Below are 12,052 nucleotides of genomic sequence, written 5' to 3'. Positions count from 1 at the left end.
CAAACTAAACACTTGGCACAGCAAAGGAAACCATCAATGAAATGAAAAGGCAACTTACTAAATGGGAGAAAATATTTGCAAATCATATATCTGATAAGGAATTAATATCCAAAATATATAAAGAACTCATACAAAGAGCAAAAAAAAAAAAAGTCTTGTTAATAAATGGTAGAGGATCTGGACATTTTTCCAAAGAAGATAAATTGCCAAAAGGCACATGAAAAGATGCTCAACATCACTAATCATGAGGGTAACGCAAATCAAAACAATAGGATGGCTATTATCAAAAAGACAAGAAATGACAAGTCTTGGTGAGGATGTAGAGGAAAAGGGATCCTCATGCACTGATGGTGGGAATGTAATTTTGTGCAGCGACTGTGGAAAACAGTATGAATATTACCAAAAAATTAAAAATAAAACTTCCATATGATCCACCAATTCCACTTCTGGGTATTTATCTGGAGAAAACAAAAAACAGTGTTTCAAAAAGATACATGTACCCCTATGTTCACTGCAGCATTATTTACAATAGTTAAGATATGGAAACAACCTAAGTGTCTATCAATGGATGAATGGATAAAGAAATTGTGGTACATATGTATAATGGAATATTGTATATATTTCATTACAAAACCATAAAAAATGAAATCTTGGTCATTTGTGACAACCTGCATGGATTTTGAGAGAATTATGCTAAGTAAAATAAGTCAGACAAAGACAAATACCATATGATTTCACTTGTATGTGGAATCTAAAAATCATAATAAACAAAGAAAACAAAAAAAAAATTTATAGAAACAGAAAAAGAATGGTGGTTGCCAAAGGGGAGGGGGTCTGGGGGTTTGGTAAATGGGTGAATAGGGTCAAGAGGTACAAACTTCCAGTTATAAAATGAGTAAGTCATGAGGATGTAATATGCAACATAGTAACTATAATCAATAATATTGTAGTGCATATTTAAAAGTTGCCAAGAGAGAAAATCCAAAAAGCTCTCATCACAAGAAAAAAAACTGTTAACTTTGGTGATTGGCGGTGACTAGCGTTATTGTGGTGATCATCTTGCAGTACATACAAATATTGAATCATTATGTTGTACACTTGAAATGAATATAAGGTTATATGTCAATTATATACCTCAATAACAAAATGGATACTGGAAAAAAAGAAATATTTCTGTAGAAATTGTAATTAGAGAAACAAACGCTTTCTGGCATCCAGGGAATATAACAGTAAATGTACAAATAAACTGAAAAAAGATAAGACAGAAATATTAAAATTATTAGCAGCTATATTTTACAGGAAAGCAATGTTACAGGTATTCATTTTTCATCAAGCTTGGCTTGCTCCAAGACATTATGAATAGAAGGTAAAAATACGTTTTAACAAATTCTTGTCTTACTACTTAAATTTACTTTGTAGATAATCCCTACAGAGACCCTCTTCCAAGAAACCAAAACTTTAATAAATCACATGGCTAGCATTGTTCTCTTCTAGGAATATATTTTTTTTCTCAAATATGAAGAGCCTAGTCATTTTGTACTTGAAAAAGTATATACTGCAAAAAGTATTAGTTAAAAATTATTTTAAAAATCTTCTCAATTGAAGCTTTAATTCTTTCCTATCTGCAAACCATGACATGTGTATGTACATAATACACACATATATGCAGTTTCTTTTCCAGAAGAAGGCAAATAGCATAAAATATATACAAACCTTATGTTGTTGTACTTGGTGTTTTAGGTCCTCAAGAGCAGGTCCAAGGGGTTCTTTTTCCATTTTCCTTGTCCTCTCTTCTGTTTTTGTTAGCCAGTCATCTAACTCTTTCAGTTGCTGATTCTGGAGATTCATCAGGACTTTATGTAAACTGAAAATTTGAAAGATGCCCATTATTATCTCTATCAAAACTTTACTTACTGTTATCACACCTACTACTAGGCAAAAGTGTTGACATTTATAACTAATGGTGTGTTCACATTGTTTGGAATCTGTTCGACATTAAGAAGAATGGTAAATAAAGCCCACAATCAATCACCTCTGAAGTTACTCTTTCTCCAACACATCCCAATTCTTAGAAAGTTTCACAACAGCTAACTAAATGTGAACCTAATACCTAAAGTGCCAGCCATCTCTAGCAATTGAGCTACTAGTATATCTTGGCAATTATTTGTTTATATTTCCATTATTTTAATATGTGTGGTGATAAAACATGGCCACAAAGTCTCTGTCATGCCATCAAGAGACAGAGTCTACTTCCCATGCTCGTGAATATGGACTATACTTGTCATTTGTTCTGAGCAACAGAATATGACAGAAGTGACACTGTATGAGTATGAGTTCCATTCAAAAGCTGTAAGATAACAGACAGCATTTGTATTCTCTCTTGGAAACCAGCTGCCAGGCTATAAGGAAGACCAGGCTACACTACTTACTGAATGACAGGAGACATGTTGAGAATAATTCTGGAGGATAAAATGCTATCTTAGAAGTTGAGTTTCCTGGGGAATTCAGCCCAGTGAGTGACCCCAGCCATACCACAACTGCAGAACCACCACCTAGATGGGCCCTACCCATACCCATGATCTACAGAATCAGGATGTAATTAGAAATTTTGTATTAAGCCACTAAGTTTTGGAGTCATTTGTTATATAGAAATAGATAAGCAAAAGAATGTTTTTTCAAAGATGTACACAGTGGTGGGCTAGGTAATGGATTTAAAGTCCAAAAGCCTGGTTTTGGTTCACAGCCTGGCTTTATGCCCTAGAACCAAGTTCTTAAACCTTGTCAATTGAATATCAGCATCAGGGACATGACATAATATCTTGCCTATCAATCACACAACTTCGTGGTAAGTATAAAAATTAAAATTTAGGTTATTTCATCCATTAGTTCAACAAAAATTTGAGACTGAAATGAAAAATGTTAGTACCTATTTTAAGGTAAAAATTTTTATGAAGGCATGTTTAAAGTATTTTTAAAAACCATAGTACACTGAACACTGACCTTACAATGCTAATAAGGAGGACATAATTTGAATTAGAACTTTACTGTTGTGATTTATAAAATCTTTACCAGACATTTCCAGCAGTAAGAATATTTAAACATACAAAATACACATACTGGGAGTGTTTACAATAACTTAGATTACACCATTTACCATTATACCTTTCACCTTTTAGAGACACATGTCCCCTGAGGCACACTACAGTGTGCCTGATTACAATCAGAAGTCTCTGAGAATGATCTTTCATTTATCAAACAGAAAAAGTAGACATTTTCTTTTTATAGGAAACAACATAGATGAAGCATCCACTTAAGTGGAAGCAAAAACTCAAAGTTGCTAGTTTAAGTTCCTTAGACAATGAACACCATCCTGGCATTGTGAGGTATATAAATCTTTTACTTTATTGGGTCAGTCTATCCCTTGAGAACTGACCTGATAATAAGATTTCATGAGAATTGATTGCAATATCATTCCTTGGGTTTGTTGTTTTTCCTGTCCAGTTTGTCATTACATTGAGCTAAAAATCTTACATTTCAAAAACTAAAGAAATTATTACTTAGACTTGAAGAAATGTCTCAAGTCTAACACACATTTGTTAGGGTTAATAAGGGATTTTTCATTTTAAAATATCATTTAATCTTTTTTTTTACTTTTGAACAGATATTACATTCAGCAAATATTCACTGAATTCCATACTATGCTGGAAACTCCTATTTGTTAGGAGTGGACAAGAGAAAATACCTATCCTTATATGCAAGTAGCTTAGAGACTTTCCTAGAGATTCATACATCAACAATTACAACAGTACAAGGAAACCATTATAATTAGATTTATACACATTCAGAAAGTACATAAAAGAGGCTATGAGTTGATTTGGAGTCATTACAAATGGTGTCATTACACAACACACAGTCTGAGAGTTGAGACTTAAAGAACTGAGTCATACACTTATTAAACGTACAATTACGGAGTACTTAGATATTATGAATGGAGAGATGAAAAGGACCCACACAGCCCCTTACAGTCACAGAGCTTATATTCTGGAGATGAGAGCCATAGATAATATATACCTCATTAGGCCATTAGTTAATCATAACTGTGATCATGCAATGAAATGAGATTAACTGAATTGAGTGTGTGAGGTAAAGAAAGGCTCTTCTGAAGCACTAATATTTGACTAACTCTGAAGTCTGAAGTCAGAGGAAGGGGTAAACACTTTCTAAACAGAAGGAACCACTTGTGCAAATGTCCTGAGGATCAGATTTGATCGGGAAGGACAGTACAGCTTGATGATATAAGGTGTGGGACAGTTATACAATGTCATACCCTACACTAATCCATGGGCCCTGGGAAATTACTGAAGCTCTGCTTGAAAATCTGAAGTCTGAACTTCAAGTACTCTTTCATGTTTAATAGTGGTTTCATCTTATAAACTGGGACTAATCAAAAAGAATGGATGTCCCCATAAGCACTTGGTCATGTACTGCATCTTTCATAGATGGAATGTAGGAATGTGTACTCAAAGGTTCTTGGAGGAGGGGCTGGCATGGTTGGGTGGCAGGTGGTGTATGGGGACATTCTGCGTACAGCCTGTGTGGTTCAATATTTTAATGACGGGCACAATCACGTCAATGTTTTCCAGCCAAAAAGACCCCTGCTTTCCCTGTCAAGACCAACGGTTCTCAAAGTGTGGTCCCTGACCAATAGCATCATTCCATCTCCTGAGAAGTTTTAAGAAATGCAAATTCTTTGGTCCTGTTCCAGACTTACTAATCAGAAACTGTGGGGGTGGAGCCTAGGAATCTGTGTTTTAACAAGATGTCTAGATGATTCTGATGCACACTCAAGTTTGAGAATGACTGCTCTAAATAGTTTAATCTACATCCACAACTCACCCAAACTCTGTTGAGACCAATTTATCATTATTATGTAAGTGCCAATACCCAGGAGTTATTGGGAGTTATTCTGACATGAGACTATTACATTCTTTTTCTTTTAATACCTTTATTATGGTATGGTTCCTGTACAGTAAACTACACATATTTCAGATGTACACTTTAATAAATTTTGAAACATGTATATACCCCACAATCAAGATAGCTAACATTTCCATCATTCCCCAAGAGGTGCAATTTTCGAATTCCCAATTTATCCCTTCCCACCCTCTTTATCCACTGGTAACCATAAGTTTGTTCTCTATGTCTGTGAGTCTGTTTCTGTTTTGTAGATTATTGCATTCTTATCCTTCTGATCTGATGCTCCAAAAGTCAGGGATTTCATATGTCTGAAGCCTAAAATTAATGTTAAAGTCTGAAAACAGAAAGATGTGAGTGTGGTAGTAGAGTGATACCAATCAGCATGAAAAAAACCTTTGTGGAAAGGGTCCTGAGAAGATGTTTTAATTATGTAAATATATCCTATGGTGAAGACCATAGGCCTTGACTAGATATTGGCAAATAGTCTATATGCCTGATTTGGCCTCCAAGGAACTGAAAATAAAGTGAAATTGTTGCTAATAGTTAAAAATCATGAGACATCACCTACAGATCGCACACGTGGACACTCTTAAAAACATCTAACAGGATTTAGCAACACTAAACCTGCCTTCCCACATGGCAACAATCTTTAAACTTGAATGTCAACTGGGCTTCACAGACCAAGGGTGAGCTCTGAGTCTGCCATAGTCCCCACCATTGCTATCCTCTTTTATACCCAACTCACTTCACTCACTTATGTCATCTTTCCAGCTCCTATACAGGTGTTTGGATTTGCTGCCCTATGATTTCAGTCACGGCTTCTCACAGTTAAATATTCATGCAGAACACCTTAGGATTCTGATTTAAATTCAGGGGGTCAGGACTGAGAATTTTCATTTCTAACAAGCTTCCAGGTGAAGCCAATGTGGCTAAGCCATGGATGACACCTCGAATCCCAGGGGGAGCAGATAAGACTTTCTTAAGGATGAAACTTCTGAGAAGAAATAAACTTAGGAATAAGACAGTTTGGGAAGAAAGATGGCGTCCATGTAGGGAACCTCTGTGAAGAGCTTAACTTTGTATGGTTTTCCTTTGGAACTGAGGAACAATTATTTTTAGTATAATGTTCAAAAATGTTGTCTTTTCCAGTGGTGTTACTTTAGATAGTCTAAATATTCAGTAATGTCTGGTCAGTCCTTACTGCTTTCTGCATAGTGGTTACATGAAATGAATTAATAGGTAGTGAAAGGTGCTAGGCTTCCGTCGCTCACTGAGGCCTGTGAAGAGAGAGCACCAGTATGTGCAGGTGAATTAGACCAGAGTTTCTGGGGTGAGTGGCAAGGAAGTGAGCAACAGCCCACGGCAACGCCAGAGCAAAGGAAGAAGTAACTGTGAGGATGCACTGTTATCTGAAGGTCAGTTTAGTGAACTTCACAACATAAATGCCCTCTTTTTCAAATGTGGTAGAAGAAGGAGTAACTTCAGGGAAGGAGGAGGCTAACTAACCCCTGGGTTAAAATGTCTTTTAGAACTAATTTTTAAGTATTTTGGCTAATAGTATTCAACATTTTCATGTGATAACCTTGCTGTTAAGCATTAAATGCAGTATTTCAGTGAACTGTAAAGGATGATATACAAGCCATTTATAGATTACAGAATGATTCATTAGGAAGTTATTTTTACTGTGTGTATGTATACACACACTGAGCTTATGTATGTGTGTATATACAGATATATTTATATAGTGTGTATATATATGGTTTTACTGTATATATGAAATCATATAGCTTAGGATGAAAAATAAAGTAAAATTAAGTAAAATTTTATTATTTTAAGGAAAAGTATTAAATATATAATGATAAAGACAACTGCAAAAATGGAAGAGATTGCGAAAGTGGAGCATGATCAACTTGTGCTTGAAAAATGCTGAATAATGACATCTGGTCCTCATTATTACCTAATAAGGTAGCTAATACTGTTGTTACTTTATTTCTGAGGACACTGGAACCTGGTACGGTTAAAGAATTTATCCAATGTATCTCAGTGACGTGTTAAGCCAGTGACATGATAGCATGACAATGCTAAGCTGTGAACCAAGTCTGTGCTCTTAACCTTGAATTATTTTCCTTCTTTATGGATAAACTGTATTACGCTGGATCATATGAAGTTATATTTGAGGTTTTTATTCCATGAAAATGATAACTTCATTTTGTGCAACCTAAAATATTATTAAAATGAGGAAGAAAGTCCACATTTCCAACTAATAGTCTCAAGATGCAAGTAAATTAGGGAAATTTGTCAAATTCATAAAATAAAAATCTACCACCCACAGGCAAGAAAAGAGTCTGCATTTTTCTTGGTCTCATTTTATGCTTTTCAAGCGGTCATTTAGAAAGGGACATAAAATCAAAAGGAGAATAGAACATAAATATATGACTGGTAATAGAGAAAGGAGGTAATGGAATTGGAATAAAATACCTCCGGACAGGAGATGGTCCTGACAAAGTCTAGAGGCAAAGCATGACAGGTTATGTTGCTAGGAGCTACTGCAGCCAACTTCTAATTGTAAAAGCATCTGAGGTCAGACAAAGATATGCAAAACCAATAAACTGAAAGAACTTGGGACTTTGATGGCACAACTGAGTCAGACTTAATGATCTCGTTACCCCACCTGTGGATTTACTGTAATATAAGACAATAGACATCCTCATGGTTTTAACTAGTGCTTCCCAAACTTTAATGTGCGTATGAAATCACCCAAGGAGTATGTCCTACTATGGATTCTAAGTCAGCAGCTCTGAGAAGGGGCCTAAGATTCTTCATTTCTAACAAATGCCCAGGGAATGCCTATAATGTGGGTGCATGGATCAGACTTTCAGGAGTAATGCTGCAAGCCACTTAGAGCTAGGGTTTTTTGTTAGTTGCATTAAAAGGCATCTTAAGGAATATCATCTTCAAATAATTTTACTGGAGATCTCCCTGTCACCTCACGCTCGACTGCAGGAGCATTATCTCCATGAACGTGAAAGAAATCAATGCAAACATAGGATCTGCCTAACAGAGACTCTGTTGGACCTTGGGAAGGCATTTGTTCTCGAACGAGTACTGCCCAATGGAACTTTCTGCAATGATTTAAATGTTGTAGATCTGCGCTATCCAATACTATAGCCACTAGCCATGACTGGCTATTGTGCACTTGAGATATGGCAAATATGACTGAGAGAGTGAGTTTTCACCTCTATTTAATTAGAATAATTGAAATTCACAATTATATAGCTACTTGTGGCTAGTGGCTACAATATTGGCCAGCTCTAAACCAATAGATAATTGGATTGACAATAGCAAAAAATCCTTATTTGGAATTCATTATCCATACCATTTCATTGTCATGTGACATTTATAAGGAATGATATCCTGAGTTAAGAAATCTAGCAATAAATATGAACAGCATTTTTTGAAATGCCCATTCTCTAGACATGCATCTATAAATGACAAGTGTACATGTTTTCATTAATTTCATTCTATATTTGATAGTCTTAATAGTGTTTCTTGGACTTCATGGTAAATACATTATTTAAAAAGTATAAAAATACTTACAAAGACATAATCATATATGTAAAAGTATAGACTTTATAAATCCTAGCAGATACAATTAAAAATTATGAAATTACCAAGAAAGGTAAGCTCTTTTGGAAGGTAAGTTCTCACGCTGAGTTTCCTGGACTTCATAATTATTTATTTATATGCAATTCTTAAATAAGAAATAGAACTAATGAAAGGAGGTAAAATATTACTGTGAATTTCTAAATTATTAAAGAATGACTGGTGATGTTCAATTAACATATATATTCACAATACAATCCCAAGATTTAAACTGTCAATAAGACGCATCCGATTTAAGGGAGGGCTACTAGTATGAATTAGAGAAACTGAATTTTTAGCACATTTTAAATTTTCACCTGCATGCCATTTAGTAACTAAAATCACACTGATAAAAACTAAAATTAATTTATTTACTTATTCAAACTGTTAGCTTGAGAATTTTAGTAAAATGGTTTTAATTAATAGATTATATAGTCCTGATTTTAGCTCAGTAATTGCTTACAAGCAACCAGATGTTCACAAAATGCTGACATATGTTTAACTATGCAGTTATTTTAACCCTCTTATATGGGATTTTTGTTTCATTTACTCTATTAAGAAAGTGGTCAAAGAAGGTGATGTTTAAGTCCAGTGTTTATTCAGATTATCACATCAAGGTGAATTAGTGGAAGCTGTCTCTAGCCAGGGGATTCCAATGAACACCTAGGATTGAAAATGATTGTGTTGGTCTTCAGCTTTATCTTGCATAGAAATGTCTTTACCCAATTATTTATAAACTAGTAATACTTTATAAGTAGTACATCATCTATTAGTCATTTTGACCTCACACAATTTGGGACTTTTAAAGAAAATTTTACTTGTAACACATTATACTTATCATGTAACAGACAATAGAGAGGTATTATTTTGATTAATCCTGCTGATGAAGGAACTGATACTAGCCCCGACTCACAGATGGGGAAACAAAAATTTACTTGTGTCAAAAGGCAAGCAAGGCGAGGTGGGAAAGCAGGAAACAGGTGTTTTGGCCCTGGGGCCTGCTTCGCCATCATGCTACATTGTCGGTACTAATGTTACATTTTTTAGAGATGACTAAATATCTATTCTTCATTTCATTGATGTCAGTGATTATCAAGAAGGAAAAACAGAAGGAAAAAGGTCATTTAGTGGGATTTTATAGATTGTTACTAATAGATAATTTTACTCTTTTCTTCTCACCAAAATGAGGCAAATCAGCATGAGTTTTATGTTAAGGACAGCAACCACAAAATACTTTTTGAGACCCAGTTTCCCTCAAACATACGGTGACAAGGTAAAATGAATGACCAAATATTTTTTATATTTATAATGTTTCATTAAATGCAAGAATCAGAAAACATGATATAGCCTAGGCAAAGGAGAAAAAAGCAAACACTGTTTTAAAATATAAAAGCAATATTGATTAATTTAAAGAAAAGTTTCACTAATGCAGGTACAAACATATAAAGGCTTTTTGTCGTATGGCAGTAATAAATGGGCCGTGGGAAGCACATCAGTATGTTTCTACTCTCAAGGTTTAGAACTTTTATCAAAGCTCAACAAATGCCCTGTGAAATATAAGGTTTAAAACTAAGAATCCAATAAAAATAATGATCACAAACGTACAAGACTTTCACCATCACTGTCACCTCTACCATCATCACTACCTCCACTACTAACCTCTCCCAGTTTCCATGCTAAATTTCTAAAACTCTATCACCAGCATCCGTGCAGGTTGTTAATCCCTCCTGCTCCCCTGCACCTCCCTGCCTCAATGAATACATCCTCTTTCCTCCAAGTCCTAATCACACGTTAAAAGACCCAGCTGTAAATCCTGACACTGGACTGGTCTTCTGTCTAGAACTCTCAGGCACTTGTATAGTAGTAGTTTCCACTGGAGAATGAAGTGAGGGAAAGGTCTAACAGAATCACACAAAGAATTTCTTTTTTCCCAAAACAGGAAGGTGTCCATCTTCCTCTCTACAAGTACACCACTCCCACCAGTCGGTACACTGATATCTTGGGCCAGGGGAGAAAGCAAGGAAAACAGCTCATGCACATTTTTCAAAAGCTCCTACTAACTCTAATAATTAACATTTTATTACACCCTGCAACCTGGTCTTGGAGGCTACTGTTTTCAGTCTACAACCTCACAATAAATATTTCAGGAAAAATTCACCTGCAAAGTTTCCCTTCCAATACTAAAAATGAAACTTTCAACCCTCCCTCAAAATAAAACATGTATTAATATTTATTTTCCCACTGAATGGAATGTGAAAAATAGCACTGCGTTTAAAAAAGAATCTGTGAAACAAAAATGAACCACTTTTTTCAAAATATAGATCTATTTTATTCCTCTATCCATATAGCCCAACAGCAGTTTAATTATTGATATTCTTCAATTATCCAGAGCAAGATAACAGTTCAAAACACAAATTCATTTGCATTTTGAAAGCATAAATTCAAAATAGTAACAATAACACAATAAAGAAGCTGCATGGCTGGATGCAAAAGATTCTTATGGCAGATACATCAGATACATTATGACAATGCTCAATTCAATCTTCCTGATTACATACTTAGAAAGTGGGTGGAGCAACTCGCAGATGTCAACACAAACCAAGGATGAATCTTAAATACAATGATTGGAAGACTGCTTAAATTATCACTAGTCAGAATGGGGTATGTTGACACTCTGAGATCATATTCATTTCTATGGCAATAGAAGCCCACTTTGAACTTCAAAAATTATGTCATTAGATAATATCTGGCACATAGAAGACACGTGATAAATATTTCTGGAATGAATAAGTGGTATCAATTACCAAGCAATCGTAAGATAGAGTACAAAAATGCATACCCTTTCCCAAGCAGAAACAACAGAATTAAGATTACAAAAATGTCAACTTCCATTAAATCTGCTCCTGTTTAGACAGTCCATTAACCACATTTGAATCATTTTTAGTTAGAAATCAGAATGGGAGCATTTGACCTTTTGTCAAACATGCCTAGCTTACTCCTACCTCAGGGTCTTTCCATTGGCTTCCCTTTGTCAAAGCTATCAGCACGGCCGTTCCCTCCCTTTGTTTAGGGCTCTCCTTAAATACTATCTCATCAGAGAGGCCTTCCCTAACTGCCCAGTATACACAATAACACACAACATTTCACCCTCTAAATCTGTACCCTGCCTTTTCTCCCCTTTTGATCATTTAATGCCATCTGATAAAATATGTATATTTTACATGTTTTTTACTTGTCTTCTCCCATTAAGAATGCATGCTCAGTAAGAGAGGGATTTAGTCTGTTTTGGTCACTGATATTTCCCTAGTATCTAAAACAGTGCTGGAAACATAGTAGATGAGAATTATTAGTTAGATGAATGAATGATTAAGCTTAATTTTCTAATTATCATTATTTATCTTAGTGAAAAAGCATTGTTCCAAAAAATGCTACT

At 35.0% G+C, this 12,052-nt stretch overlaps 1 protein-coding gene across 9 annotated transcripts in view; it reads right to left on the bottom strand.

Moving 5' to 3' along the window:
* Window positions 1-12,052, bottom strand: part of DMD (dystrophin) — a 1,947,932-nt gene that overhangs the window by 1,311,190 nt on the left and 624,690 nt on the right. For all 9 annotated transcript variants that reach the window (XM_064483309.1, XM_031445593.2, XM_064483311.1 and 6 more), the window contains one exon: window positions 1,714-1,864. In XM_064483309.1, the coding sequence (XP_064339379.1) occupies window positions 1,714-1,864 (151 nt within the window). The remainder of the gene's footprint in view (window positions 1-1,713; window positions 1,865-12,052) is intronic.

Source organism: Camelus dromedarius, chromosome X (genome assembly GCF_036321535.1).
Source record: "Camelus dromedarius isolate mCamDro1 chromosome X, mCamDro1.pat, whole genome shotgun sequence".
NCBI classification, from domain to species: domain Eukaryota; kingdom Metazoa; phylum Chordata; class Mammalia; order Artiodactyla; family Camelidae; genus Camelus; species Camelus dromedarius.
The sequence above is the reverse complement of the archived record's forward strand: the minus strand, read 5'-3'. Positions and strand labels throughout refer to the sequence as shown.